This window comes from Anser cygnoides, chromosome 23 (assembly GCF_040182565.1).
Source record: "Anser cygnoides isolate HZ-2024a breed goose chromosome 23, Taihu_goose_T2T_genome, whole genome shotgun sequence".
In the NCBI taxonomy this organism is placed as follows: Eukaryota; Metazoa; Chordata; class Aves; order Anseriformes; family Anatidae; genus Anser; species Anser cygnoides.
In genome coordinates this window covers 1,601,565-1,617,074 of record NC_089895.1, presented here as the reverse complement: position 1 = coordinate 1,617,074, position 15,510 = coordinate 1,601,565, and the positions used below count along the sequence as shown (strand labels likewise).

The 15,510-nt window shown below is 41.1% G+C and overlaps 1 protein-coding gene across 2 annotated transcripts in view; it reads left to right on the top strand.

Annotated features, from left to right (window-relative positions):
- The window catches only part of CAPZB (capping actin protein of muscle Z-line subunit beta), a 63,411-nt gene that overhangs the window by 35,807 nt on the left and 12,094 nt on the right, over positions 1-15,510 (top strand). For both annotated transcript variants that reach the window (XM_048048660.2, XM_048048659.2), the window contains exons 4-6: positions 342-455; positions 13,420-13,561; positions 14,086-14,202. In XM_048048660.2, the coding sequence (XP_047904617.1) occupies positions 342-455; positions 13,420-13,561; positions 14,086-14,202 (373 nt within the window). The remainder of the gene's footprint in view (positions 1-341; positions 456-13,419; positions 13,562-14,085; positions 14,203-15,510) is intronic.

Genomic DNA, 15,510 nt, shown 5'->3' with positions numbered 1-15,510 from the left:
AGGAGAAGCCAGACCTTAATTCTAGACAGCAAAGTTTGGCTCAAATATCGTCAGACCCCAAATAAAGTATGCAAAGTGTATGTATTTGCATGAAAATAACTTTAAATATCTAATGTGTAACAACCGAGGCCTTACCTTTGAGTGTTTAAGAAGGAACAAATTCAAACCCAAGCATGTTTTTTTATACAGTAGGAACATGAAGAGAGGGAGTGGTCCCTAGTTACACTATGGAGTTTGAGGAGTCAGTGTCCCCTTCCTGTGGATCAGGTCTGACCCACGAATTTCTGGCCTTTCATTGTTTCTCTGTTGTCTAACTATCTCTGTTCTCGTCTCCTTGGCAGATCACCATGGAGTAACAAGTACGATCCTCCCCTGGAAGACGGTGCCATGCCATCTGCTCGCCTGCGCAAGCTGGAGGTGGAAGCCAACAATGCCTTTGACCAGTACAGAGACTTGTATGTCAGTTCTACCATACAGAGCCCTCTGCTTTCTTTGTTTCCTTCAGCAGGCACGCAAATACCTGCAAATATATTGGTCTGAAATGTGGTCACTAGCTGCCTCTGAGAGTGGCATACCAATATATAGTTGAGGAAGAAGGGAAGGCAGCAGCTGATCTTCTGTTGGGGAATATATCCACTGATTTCATGATATGAAAACATGATAAAATTTGTCAGCTGATGCTAAAGGCAGAAACCAAAGTGCTTTCCTGCTTCCCTCCCTCTCTCTCTTCTTGAATAAATTAATGGCATCTTTGTCCTGAAATGACCTGTGTTCTCTTTGATCTTGACTAAGTTCAGTCTTTAACCATCTGCTTTTTCCATTCCCTCTGGACTGTACTCTCAAAATATCTATAAATATATATAGCAGCAACTTGCACATTGTCCCATCTTTCTGTAAGATTACAAATACTAGTTCTGGTATTTGGCAATTCACTTCTGCTGCAAAGGCAATTCTCTGGTGGCTGTGTTTTAGGCTGTGTCTTATGAAAGAAGTGTAAAGTGAAGGAATTAACAGAACTTGTGTTAGAAAAATGCAATTAGGCAGTGTCTGTTTAAGGCTGCAGCAGCAAAATGTCCAGGTGACTTGTCAGTCCAACAATTTTTCTGCAAGGTGGGACTGCACAGGTCTTGCGTTGCATTCACAGCTGCCTTGTGTATAGCTTGTGGTCTCTTTAGCAGCAGTGGGATGAAATAGTGATGCTAAATCTAAAAAGCAAGAATGTGTTGCAAAGCCAAAGAAACTTTCTGTTTTGTCCAATGATAGCTTGTTTTCCTTTGTTGCTTCTTCATGTTGTACACAACTGGAGATAACGTAGATGTAGTTCATCGTGTCAGTTGAAATTTATACTATTTTAATGCTAACAAATGCAGGTTAAAGGAAAAAATCTTGCTAATTTTCTTCTTGTTGTAAGATGTGACTTCACGTAGCTTCTCCAGGTGTCTAATCTTCACACTTCTCTTTCAGATAACAACTTTTTACTTATTTTCTTGCATTATTTTTGTAGTTATCCAACTTGTCATATAGCAACAGTTGTTACAGGTATCTGAATTCACTGAAAGAATGGGATTTGCACATGTAGCAAAGAGGTTTGCAGTTACTCTTCAGGTGCAGACCAGACCAGTAGGGTGTTTTGTTCACTAAGGTGAAAATGAGTAGGCTTGTGGAACCAAGGCTGTCTTTTTGAATCCGTTTGTGATCATTGACCATGAACTCACAGCTGAATATGGTAACTCCTCTAAAGAAATTTCAGTTGCAGAAAGGCAAGTGCAATACAGGTTGTTCTCAGACTTAGGTGAGTCTGCTGACCCTGCTCAGCATGCGGTACAATAGTAGCCTTAATGTATTGTATGGAAGTAAAAGGAGAGATCTTATCAAATTTCATCTTTCAGTTTGGCAGTCCAAAGTTTGTAGGCAGTATGTTAGGGGGGATACAGGAGGGATTTCTCACAAAGACTTCATTCTTGTAGCATCAGCCAGAAGTGACTGAGGCGTTCTGACTTGCAGAATAGTCAGACTAGATAAGAGCATCTGTCAGCACAGCGCGCTTTGATGCATGTTATGGTCTCAGAAATGCCTCAGAAAAAGAGGAGAAGGGTGGCTTACGTTTTGCTGAGTGGTGTAAAAATTGCGGTATTTTTGGAAAGAATTTGCAAAGTTAGGGAAACTTAACCTGACCACTTGAAGGGTTCCTCATGGTTGAAATTGGAAAGGACTTGTACTGTACCTACAATAGAGATTTGGATAAAAACATGCTTTGTTTTTGTAGTTGGACTCTGCAGTTTCCTTGACAATTGGATTTGGTATTTTGACAGCAAAAGCTTAATTTTCACTTGGAGATTGGAGGGGGAAAAAATGAGGTGGGGTAACAATTGCCAGCTTTTCACACTGCAACTCACTGGTCTTGCCAACACATCAGGTTGGGAATGACTGTAACAATTACCGGCATACCAGCTGCTGAAATCCTGTGGGAGGCTTAAGTGTGGGGAAGGTTGTAGGTGAGAACACGATGGCAGTTGCAGTGATGTAATTTCCATGGTCTGCTAGACCTGGGAACTAATTCTGTGTACCCACTGTGAAGGTCTGAGTACTGGCTGCTAAAGGTGTCACTAGCCGCCTAGTTTGGCAGCTGGCAGCACTGGGGAAGGAGTGTGTGATGCATCAGTACAACGTTATCACTGTCACTTCAGATTCCAGACCCAGTGACAATGGAGATTTTCCAGCATTGTGAAAAATTTCAGGCTCATTTGAAAATACTATTTAAAAAAAATACTATTTAAAAATGCTATTTAAAAAAACCAAAAAACTAGTATGCTGGCGGTCTTTGTTACTGTATATACTGTATCTTCTGTGGAAATGATGATTTTTGTTATTTGGGAGGGTTTATAACAGGGGCACACCTTCTAGTAGTGATGTTATTTTCGTAGGCAGGTTTTGTAGATTTTTGTAGGCAAAAAAAGGTTTATTGTATTGTCCTGTAGTGACTTCCATTGTCCCTGTGCACTCGGATGGGGTTTCCAGACAGGCTGTTTGTAGGTGACATTAATCTATACTTCACGTTATAAGTACTTTCTTAAAAAAAGAAAAAAAAAGTGAGTTTAAGTGCAGCGGTTGTTGCACTGTTAGACTTTGAGATCTCATTGCAGGTTAAGAGGATGAAAAGGCAGCTCTGGTTTGATGGACCAAGGTCTAATACAGCAGTCCCTTAAGAGGCTCTTCTGCCCCCTTCTGTACGGGGTAGAGAATGTTTTTGATCTACACCTCAGTTATGCTATGTTTTATGGTAGAGGGCTAACAGTTAATACAAAAATAATCTAATGTTTGCAGTCATTCCCAGAGAACACCAGGCTCCAGTGTGCTTGAATTTCCTAGGTCATTCTTGTAATAAGGATTTCTGCTAGGTTTTTGAAAGCAGTCTGTGGCTTTGTTTCTCAGCCTTGCTGGACTAAACTGGATCTTTTGTTGGCGGTTCTCTAGCCAGTCACAGGAGGACACCGCACCGTGTGGCCTTGTCATTGTCATTCCTAGGGCTAGAAGAGGAAGATCATGCGTGGATGTGAGTTCAGGCTGCAAAAGCAATTTGTTGCCGATTGCACCAGAAGAGCCTGTGTACAAGACAGCAAAGTTGTTGGTTTTTTTTTTTAAACAACCAAAACCTACCTGCAGCGTGCTCGGATTTCTTACGTTGAGTGGTAGCTTATAGTTGGGTGCTGAGGGGTTTTGAAACTTAAGCTTTAGATTGTAATTCTCGATCCATTGAAAACAGCTAATAAGCGATTGCGAAAGGATGTACAAGGCTTTTCCTTGAGACAAAATACTAACCACAAAAATAAAGGGACAGAGCATTTCCTGCCCTGGCCTAAATTAATACCTTGTAAGCACTTATTTCTGAGATGCTCTGCGTGGTGCTCGCTTCGCTCCCCAGCTTTAGAATGCATCTTTTCCTGGTCATTCCAGCAGGGAGCAGAAGAGGAGGATGCTTGTTTTCCAAAGACAAATAAGTACTTTTGAGAATATGTGCTCTTTCCCCTCAGCACCCAGCGTGAGGTCCAAGATTCCTTTGGATTATCTCCCTTTTTACCTTTATGCGCAGTAAGTGATGATATCTCACAGAGTTCATTTTGGGCTTCTTGTAAAACTTTAATAGTTTCAGTTTTTCCTTCTGTCAGTCCCATTTGGCCCACATACCATGCCTTTTTAGATTTCTTTGTAATCAGGTGTGGTAAGTATCCACCTACATTTAGTGAGTCATCAGCGTGCATTTGCCATTTCCCAAGGGGATGACACCTGCTAGCGTGGGTGGTTTGAGGGAAACAGCCTGTTATGCATTTGTTAACAATTTGTGTGAAATAATCCATTCAGATCTGTTCACTGGTGGTTGGTCTTACTTTTGAGTTTTGTCTCGAAAAGCTTACTGGCCAGCACGCAGAATGAGTACAGTACGAGAACAAGCTTGGAAAAGTCTTGTAGTATCCCATAAAATAGTTTCAAATCATGAAAGCTTGAGAATAATTTTTTTTTCTGGGGCATGGAATCTTCAGTGCCTCCTAACCAGTGCTGAGTTATTTCCTGTAAGGGTCTGTTTTAATGCAAACTGCTTTTTAAGCATCGCTGGGTTGCTCACCTTTTATTTCTGGAGGAACATTCATGTCTCCTTGGGTCGAAGAACAACTACACTAGGTTTTAATTGGCTCTCTATTATATGTGCAAAACAACAAGCATATTTTTTAGTTATTGTTTTACCAAAGTGCATGTCACTTTCCCAAAAAAACAACTGTTTAAGTTTGATCTCCTGCTGCCAGGTTTAACTCAGACACTGCCTGAAGCTAATGCCCTGGTATGTTTTTGTTCAGTGAGTTATTATTCCCAGATGGAAGTCTAATATCTTACACCATTCGGTTAGAGCTTTGGCTTTCCACTTCAATATTGTGAAGATAGTTTCTTCAAACACATGGTTGTAATTTATTGCCCTTTTCTTGACGTGTGTGTGCGATTGATTGAAATCAAAGCGTAATGAGGACCAGGGCGTCTGGATAAATCTATTCATTTTAGATTCTGTGTTCTGTTGTTTTGGGTTGGAGATAATCAGTGCTTTAATTAAGTAATCTAATCGCTCTTTGTTGTCTGGAAGAAATCATTTCTGAAGTGATTAAATAGACCTCCCTGGGGAAGGATGCTGCTGATCTGAATATCTCTACAAACAAGATGAGTTTTGGCAACTCCGGACTAGTTTAGTAAGCTGACATACATTTAGAATCATTCTGCTTCTGAAAATATTTTTATTGATTAGGGCTTTGAGTTTCTTCAACAGAGTAAGTCGTGAAGCCTTGAACTTCTGCTTCTGTCTTTGTTTTGATGTTGATCTATTTTCAACTTACATTAGGGCTCTGGACGAGGAATTTGATAGGAGTGGAAGGAGGTCTGGGAGAGGACTGACCTCTAAAATATGTCTTCATTGTGTATGATCCTCTTGTTACTGAATTTTAGATTGCAGTTGTCTGAAATGGAGGTAGTCTTGAATTTATGATGTGTTTTTAATGTTCTTAGGTATTAGCAGTGCTGAGGATGGCACCCATGCCTTTTAACTTTGAGAATGCTCAGGGGTGCCTTTTATTGATGTTTTATCTCACTGAACAGCCTTATTTTGCTCAACGTCAGGGATGTCTCATTTTGGCTCGACTCCGGCTCTTCACCACTGAACTTTTCGCTGTTGTCTCTACCACTGAGTATCTTCAAATGTCCTGGAAGCTCTGGATAGCTTTACTCTTTTTAGCTGTTCTTATCTTTTGCCTTAGTTTGTTTTGGGTTCTGTGCTTGAACCACCTCTGGTGGTTGCCTTTTACTTCACTTCATAGGAAACAATGGCAAAACTGTATTAGGGCTGCCCTCCAACTTTAACTCTTTCAGATTGCTGCTGTAGTTTGTCATCTAATGCGTTCTTCCCTGACTTTCTGTATCCCTTTACCTGGTATCATACATCCTTTTACGTGATCTGATAGCCCATGAGATCCTCCGAGTGGAGTTCATTCCTCTCTGATTTTGAAAATACTCTGCACTTCTGAGAGGGGTTGAAGTAATTGTTGTATTTATCAGTTTGACCAAACTTGATTTATTTTGTATACAGAACAGCACCTATTCCACCAAGTAAATAAAAAGAGAGGACCAGATGTAAGGGGTGTAATTAATGGTTTGGGGTTAGCAGAGCCTACCAGTGCTCCTGCCTGTAGCTATACATGGGGGAGCAGCCGCTGAGCTTCGATCCCTGCAGCCCGCAGTGTAACTTTCAGCTCACAAAGTGATTAGGCAGCTGCAAGCTCTTTATATAAGCATTCTGTCTGTGTTTAGATGTAAACTTAGTTTGCCTAAACTAAAAACCCATGGAAAGCTTTGAAGTGACTTTATTGCCATTAGCTCACTGTTCCTCATTAATGGTTACTAGCCCTTTGTGATGGCTTTCTCTTGGGCATGATAGTTACTGTGGTTTTCGCAGCAAGGGCCCTGCAGATTGAATCCAGATGCATTTGTTATGCATCCTAGCACTAAGGAAACCTGACTTTCCATCTCACTGCTGGCTAGGCTTTTGCACAATAGGGTGTGACATCAGGATTATGTCATCTATGTGATTCTTGCCTCCGGGTTAGACTGATAAGTACAAGATGAAGTTTCATAAGACAGACCTAAACTGCCAAGATGCTCGCTGCTTTAATGTCCGTGTGCTTTTAAAATTAAAACCATGATGTTTTCCCAAGGAAATTGTTTAGACGTAAGTGTAAACAGACCAGTGTTGGGGTCCCTTCTTTAGCTCACCCGTAGGCAGCTTAAAACTCAAAACAGCTCCAAAATTGAAGTTGTTAGGCATCACACGGAGTGAATTTAGAAGAGAAGAGGAAAAATAAAGTATACTATCATGCTGTAAAAACTAAATTAGTTGCTCTTCATCTAATTTCTTTTTCTTTGGGTGCTTCGTTTTGGAGCATTTCTGGACAGACTGCATTCTTATCTCCTGAATCTGCGATTTTCAGCAGAGGAGTTTTTCCCTTGGGTTCCCACGGTTCTGTGTGATTACATAAAATCTGAACTCTGGAGAGAGAAAGCTCAGGTTATGAGGCCAGCACTGATGATGCAGCATTATTCTGAAACACCACTCTGAAGGCTCTAAGTCCCTAATAAGAGATGATTTACGTGCTTTCAAAAATGGAGCGAGACTAGATTTTAAAGTGTCAGTTTACTGGGATCTGGAGTTTTTGACCTGATCATCTCTAATAATACACATCTGTGTTTGTACTTAGAAATTAACTTCTGTCACAAATGCATGCTGTTCTAATGATGGAAATTTGAAGACTAGAGTAAGAACTAGTCCTAGCCATCTTGCAGCATATCTGATAAATGCATATTTGAAGGAAGAAGTCTCTCACACGAAATCTGTAGCCTGTGCAGACTTTGGCACGCGTAGTACATGACACGAGAGGCTGCTGCTGCTGCTGTCTTTTCCCCTCCTACCCATATTTGAATCGTAGCTGGCAGCATCTAAAATGTGTCAGACCGTTGGGTGATGAAACTGTGGGCTGTCTCTGCAGAAACGCGCTGGTCGAATGGATGGGTGTGAGTGAGAGACTTGGTAGCTGTTGGTGCTTCCTTGTACGTAATGAACCCGTTACGCATTTGGCCACGTTACAAAGTGACCCATTGTCTTCGTTATTAGGTGCCTAATGGAACTGTTTCTAGGTGCCTTCTCAAGAAGGATTTGGTCATTAGGTTCCATCTGCCAAGAGCAATTGGGTGGTAAGGAAAATGTGAGCAATACAGTGTTGTGTTTTGTTCTAATAATGAGAGGTACCAGAAAACACAAAATCTGAGGTTCTGGAAGATATTTAGCCTTCAGGATCCCATTGTTTGGAGACTGTTTTCCTTCCATGCAGAGTTCCTACACTTCACAACTCTGCTTCACAGGTTGAGTCATCCCACCACAGTCCAGATGTGTGCTTTTAAGTACAACTGGCATTGAAGTTACACATACCTAACGAGATTGGTATGTGTGCTCCAGGGATTTTTGCACCTGTGTATGCTGGAAAGAATTTCTGTAAAATACCTGTGCAGAGTCCATGGGCATACTTCGGGCTGCGTTCATAAACGGTGGTGAAAAACAGCTGCTCTGAATACACAAACATTTTACCTTCTTCCTTGTAAGTATTTAGGTAACATTCTTAAAGCATTATACAGTTACACTCCTGGGACCAAAGAAGGGGAGAGAGAGGAACTTGAAATCATCTGTATTCAGTGGGAGAAGAGTTACGTCCTGGTGTGTTGCTGGTACCAACCTGCCCTTTTTAGTAAAGAACAGGCGCTCAAGCCTCATTACTAGAAAGCTGGGCACAGGCAGTGAAGTCATTTACTGACAACTCTGATCTCTTGATGTTGTCCTAAAGACTTTTTTCCCCTTTCTTTGAGCTACAAGGCTGCAGGTGATTTGAATAAACACCTTAGCAATGTTTTGGGCTTGGTAGGGAGTGGGTTGCTCAAATTTCCCACTTCCTTCATGTTTGTGTTGGTTTGAAATTACGGGGTACAAGCACTGGGGGAGAATTGTACCAAGTCTTTTGCCATTAGTGTCGTCTGTTTTTATAATAGTTGAAGTGTCTGCTTCCTCAGTTCATCTTTTAGGTAACGCGTCTGGTTGCTGTTAGACACTGGCTTCTCTGGTTGTGACTTTGATCATTGTCACTGTAGTAAAAACATTTGTAGGGTGAATGCTCAATATTTTCCTCTGGGGCAGATTTTTTTTTCAGACAGGTTTCTTGGAAGAAATTGATCTAAATGGAGACGCTTCCCTTTCTGTGCTGAGCTTCTGTAGTTGGAAAAGGTATCTGTGCAACGTTGAGGGGGGAATTTATATATACACACACACACATATAAAATACATATTTTGCTGCTTTGCAAGAGCCAATTTGAAACACTGCAACTCTTTTGAAGATCTGCGTGGCCCTTCTGAGATTCCAGGTATGGGTACTTTGGCATCAGGGTTTTGTGTGCTGCGAGAGTCACAAGCCAGATAGAAAAACCCACCCACTGTCTTTGGCTCTCTGTTCCTTACTGGAAAACACACAAGTGTTTTTATGGATGAGTGATTTGGTTCTAGAGTGTAATTGAGAGTCATAGCTTGTTTTTATTGCTGTGTGGTGGAAACTTATTTTCTCAGCGTACAGTCCAACATTCATTTGTAAGGCTTCTGAGAAATAGAATGCTATCGGGAAGGTTGTGGTGTATTTTCTGATCTGTTGTTTAGCGGTAAAACAAAATGATTAATCTGGCCTCCTTTACTGAGGTATCTGCTGGAAGCTGGGGATTTCCTCCCCTGATAGGTTCCTCTTGAAGTTATGGCTTTGTTCTGGCCACGGTCTTTTCTGTTTCAGCCTGGTTACAGCTCAAGTTCCTTAAACAAGTTTCCATCCTGTCTCTCCACCCGCTTAAACTTCAAACACTTCATAAAGCTTTGGATCACTCTTAGCTTAAATATTTTCTTTTATTCTTGCGTTCATAAAGTAGGTCAGTCCTGAGTGTGACATTTTTTGTATAAAACAGCTTTTTCCAGGAGTTCTGTGGTTGATGAGTAATGGATATAAAACTTAAGTGTTTGATCATGACATTAAAACTAGAATTGATTTTGAGTGGAATGCTATTCTGAATTTTGCAGAGAGAATGAGTGATTTTGTTGGGCCATATGCCACTTAACCACCTTCCTGGGCAGCTTTATAGAAAGCGGTTTTACCGGAGGTGGAAGAACACCGTCCTCGGAGCAGACAGATGTAGTTTGGCAGCGTAACCTTTAGCTTGTTGATCAGGGGCCGTGCCTGGCTCATGACAACCGTGAGACTTTTTTGTTGTTCCTCTAACAAACTTCTGCCTGCAGGTAAACGCAGGGTCTGTCCCCCTTGTGCTCTGCGCAAGAAAGAGATCTGTGTTCTTCTGCGGAAGAGGACCGATAGCTTTGCTTTGAATCGCCATCCTTTGAAAACGGCTTACCCTTTGGGGATGGTTCTGAGGTACCCCGTTATGAACTGTAGTTTTCCTTCCACATCGGATCTCTTGCCCATCTTAGAAGTGTCTGATGGTTGCCTTACGTTGAGCCTTGGATACCTTGGGAGAGAACTCAAGCTCTTCAGAAGACAGAGATGTGCCACTGAAAAATGGGAGGGCAACATACCAAAAACATGTGTATCAAGAACAGGGGATCAAATCAAATTCTGTTCCACCCAGGAACTGGGGGGGAGCTTTCAAAGTTTTCTGCTGCAACTACTGCCTCTGATTTTGGTGGGTATGTGCTCTGGTTTGCCCATCCGTTTCCATAACAGAGAAGGTATCTGTTTATGCCTTCCAGGAACTTTTTCCAAGCTGAATCTCTCTCATGCTTTGTTTTTTTTGTGCTGATTTTTATTTTTTAAATCTATGGTGACGGGATTTCTTGGAGATAGTCTGGTCTTCTAGCAACAAATCCAAGTTCAAGTGTAGATTTAAATTCCTAACAATCTGTCATCCAGGTTTTCTTTATGTAGCAGCCAATTAACCTGTATTACTTCTTAATTTCTCTTGAAGAAAACAGGTTTCAAGTAATGTTCCCCTCTTCAAACAAGGCTTTCATGGGATTAGGTAGTCTTCAGAAAATCCCGCTTCAGTACCTTTTAGTTGCTGCATGGGGAAAGGTAAAATCTAACGTTGTGATCTATTCTATATATTTTCTCCCCGTGAAGAATGAGTGAGGTTTTGGAATTATTATGTATTGGTGGAACACAGAGGAGGCTCTGGCTGATATTTATCCCGGCATGCCTTGGATTCATAATGGTTCAATCACTGGCATTGTTGTTTGAGTCTCAAAATACTGGATCTGGCTATGTCAAAGCAACTTTATTGAAATAGCATGTTAGTATTTAAAACAATATTAATACTATATTTGATTCATTAAATATACAAAGGCAAGTTAAAGCATTTCCATGTGTGCACTGTTAGTTCTGGCAGGAGGTTCCTCAGATGGTTTTATGTGGTTTCAGACAACATTTTAGCACATTCTTAAAATACCCACAAAAGCCTTTATGTAAAATCTCATAAAGGTGAACCACATAAAAATGATTTTTTTCCTGTTTCATGTCATTAGGATCAAAGTACAGTAGGTAAGAATAAATTTCCCAAAACCTTGTTTCAGTCCCTGTCTTAATTAATGTTTCGTGCTCATAGCAAGCTCATAAAGTGTGTAATAGGGGAAACTGTCTGTACACACTGTAATATTCTCGGTGGCTTCTCAGTGCTTTTTGAATGAAATCACTTATTCTTTGTATGAATACTTCAAGCAAACTTCCTCTGGAAATGGACAGTGCTTTGTGCTCTGTGGTCTTTGAGTCAATCTGATCAAACTGTCCTTCTGTCAAAGGAAGCATCAGCCAGGTTGGAGCTCAGCTTTGCTGAGGGACTGAAATTCCTGTTAACTGCATTAAACAAAATCCATTTGCGAAGTCCCCAGGGGGATGTGGCGTTTGTTGGTTTGTTAGGTTTAAATTGCCTGCTGGAAGTCTGGCTTTAGCATGCCTGTGGAGCTGAGGGCTTTCCTTTGATGGCGTGTTATCGGTGGCCTAACAAATATCATAGGGCAGTGCTGTGTATGGGTGTTTCTTAAATGCCTGGTCTAAGCTTGTTGGTGACTAGCAGTAGTCAACCACTGAAAATAAAATGATGTGTGATGAGTTAATATGAAGTTGTATACACTCCTTGGGACAGCATTGATTTTGATACAGGCATGGATGCACATTATTGAGGAGAATCAGGGTTGGTCTAGTGACTCTCTGCCTTAGAAAAAATATACCGGACCCATCTGTAAATGCAGAGAAAACGTTCAAAGCTACATATGCTATTTGCAATACCTTCCTGATATCTTTTCTCCCGGCTTGTGGAAAAGGATACGGTAGCGTCCCTGAATCTACAGCACTTCAAGCTAAGACGAAGTCCAAAATGCACAGTAAATCAAATCTTACGTGCCATTAATAACTGTCAGGATCATGTTTAGAAAGGAGGGGAACATGAAGACGGGAGGCTTCAACAAGTTTTTCATGTTGGCGATGAGCGATGCTATCGTTTCTTGCTGAGGAGGAGAAACATGCAGTCACTTGCACATCTTTGTGATTGTGGCAGTCGTGCCAGTGAGGGGCAGGAACATGGAGCTGCTGAATCTGCAGGACTCTTGCCCGGTTTAGCTCCTGGGAGCTGCCTGCCACAGAAGCTCCTCGTTTCGCTGTGTGATGGGCTTTTGCTCTCCTTCAGACAATAAATTCCCAGGTGTTTTGTCGTCTTTATACACGTACTTGCAGAACACTCCGAATAAAAATCATCTGACTACTAAAACTTCTTGTCATTCATCTGTGCTTGCCGAAGCTGCCTCTCCTTTCCTTAACCTTTCACCAGAGGCGGTGATTCTGTGCAGCATTAAGTTCATCAGTGAGATCTACGAGTTGTGTGCCATGACAAGTATTCCCTCTTGTGTGATGCTCATTATGGCTCTTTGATAACTTGAGAATGGAGACGGTTGTTAAATGCGGTAGGTTACAGTTTCGTTTTTCTAGAAGCCAGATTTGTTTTCTTGTGCATCACCCTTCCTACAGCCTTGGGTTGTTTACCATTATTTTAAAGTGTCTTTCATCTAGCACATAAGGAGCTTGGCAGTAGCGCTATAAAGGATTGGAGTTCTGCAGATGTCATTGTTTTGTTAGTTTTCTAAAAATCTACTTTGTACTACCAGAAACCTGAGATTTAGGTGGCTTCTGTCGTCTGCGGCATCTGAGGCTGGAATAATACGTGAACCTAGACAGCATCCCTTCTTTTCTAAGAACTTTGGTTTTTGATTCAATTCCACTTGGAATAAATCAATAAGTCAGCTTCACACAAACTCTTGAGACAGCAGCATAAAGCCACTTACTTGCTCTCTTCTGTCTTAATTAGCAGACTTTGTTGTAAAGAACTTCCAGCCTTGCCCAATAGCAGGAGAAAAGGGGGTGGGGAACCAATTGTAAAATAAAGTCTTACTCTCAGCCTACTTTGTAGCTTGTGTTTTCACCAGCTGTTACATTTAATTGGAATGTAATTAAAGAGTTGTTGTTTGCTCAAGTACTGTAGAAATGCATAACTAGCTTTGTTTCTCACTAGACTTTTATTCTCCTTTAGAGAAACGTACAGTTTTTTGTAATTAAAATGTGTATTATAAGATGATACGAACTGCTGTGTTTCTAGGTATCTAACTATTGAGAGAATGCTGTCTTAAAATCAAAAATCTTTGGTAGGATGTAAAGATTCTGCGTATTTATTATTATTATTATTGTTATTATTATTTGACTCTGACTTAGATGTTGTTTACTTTTAACATACCTATTGGATTGCATCCTGCAGGTATTTTGAAGGTGGAGTCTCCTCTGTCTACCTCTGGGATCTGGATCATGGTTTTGCTGGTGTGATCCTCATTAAGAAAGCTGGAGATGGATCAAAGAAGATTAAGGGATGCTGGGATTCCATCCACGTGGTGGAGGTTCAGGTACAGCCTCTGGGGCAGCTGATATTCCTAAGTGAAAACAAAACGCAGTTAATTCCAGACAGTTAACGAGCACAGGTGTTCCACTGAACAATACAATATTGTGTTAGGGGCTGTAAACTTTTTCCCGTGTTAATTTTTGAAAATTCCCTGAAGCAATTTGGATAGAGATAAGTCAGGGCTGTAATCAAAAAGAATCCCAGAAGAATTGAAAGTATGTTACTTTCTGTGTGTATGATTCTGAGATTATTTTTTTTTTTTAAATGTAAAGGTCTACAGATAAATATCACTAATTAGGTAATAAAAACAAGGTAATGGGAGGTTAAATTGCTCTAGCTAGATTTGCTTTTGGAAAATTGTAGAAAGGTGCATGCTTGCAATTGTTTTTCAGAAATAGACCGTGCTCTGTAAGTGCACTTAAATGTATCTCTGCTGTTGCACATGCGATCTCTGGGGCCAGCCACTTTTCAGTTTTTGGAGGGGTTTTAATCTTTCGTCTTTCCTTTTTCTTCTCCTTCCACTTCTAGGAGAAATCCAGTGGCCGTACTGCTCATTACAAGCTGACCTCCACAGTGATGCTGTGGTTGCAGACTAATAAAACTGGTTCTGGTACCATGAACCTTGGCGGGAGCCTTACCAGACAGGTAGGTGTGTATATTGCACTGGAATACCCTACAGCCCCACAGCATGCCTTTCCTTATTTATATATCCAGTAGCCTCAGCTGGGAACAAAAAGTTTATTTTGTGAGGTGTTGTATAAACATCTGTTTTCCTGCTTCATATGCAGTCCAGTGAAGCAGTTAATCTGCAATCGTGTGATTACCAGGAAGCCCCTTGAACTCTGCTTGATGGCAGAATAGCTTTCAATTAGAAATACAAAATATTCAGTAGGAGCTTAGATTTTCTTTTAAGTCTTGGTTATGTGTTTGATACTCCTAAACTTTTATACTTCTGCATGCATTGTCTGGACAGATCATTTTATCTTTAAGATTTGCCCCACTTCATTACTAGAAAATTCCAATAGGATTATAAAAACATTACACCTCTTTAAAAAAAAAAAAAAGCAAGGTAGGCCACTGTGACCAGACTTGTATTTTGCATAGACCCTAGAATTCTTCTGTTCTTAGACTTCAAGTATCTTTTATCCTTCTTTAGTATTTTTCCTCGTGCTGTACCAGGACAATGATTTAAATAAATAAATATCTTCTGGTCATTTGTTTTTTTGTGCCAGTTCTAATTGCTTAGACTTCTTCTTGAGAAAGGCATTTTTCAGAGGGAAGGTGCCACGCTGATGACTGTTCAGGCAGTGCTGCTATCCTAGGTCTGCCAGGTCTTGCCTGTCAGAGCCTGACTTCACTGGCTGAAGGTGCTTCTGCCCCAGCCACCTGCCCAAAGGGTGCTGTCACTTCGTGGCACGCTGCTGATGAATTGGGGTTGCTCGAGATCTGGACTGTGGAAGTCGGTGACTCAGGAAGAGTAATAAACTCTGGGGGACAGGAGGCGTATTGTATGGGTGTGAGCGACTAGAGAGATTGGCAGCTGCTAAGACTCCTTTATGAGACTTCCCAGGGCAGACCGTTGGTTTCGATACAAAGGACAATGCAGACTCTGTTAAACAGTCCATGTTTTTGTACAGGTTTGAGGCAGGTGAAGGAACAAAGGATCGGTGATGGCAGAGAGAGGAACTGAATTGTATTAGCGTTGCAGTCACAGAAGCTTGCCCCAGACCTAGGTGATTTTTCTTTCAACGTTGTTGATTTACAAAAGAGGCTGCTGCAAAAGCAAGAGGGGAGAAAAAGGCGTCTGGAGACAGTTTTGAGCATTGCGTACTCTTTTAAAATGCTTGCAGTACTTACACCCGAGTTATGGTGACCCGGACAAATATTTGATCACAGGCCTTCCTAATACTTTAAATCATAGCTGTGAAGTGGACGCCAAGGGCTTGACTCTAG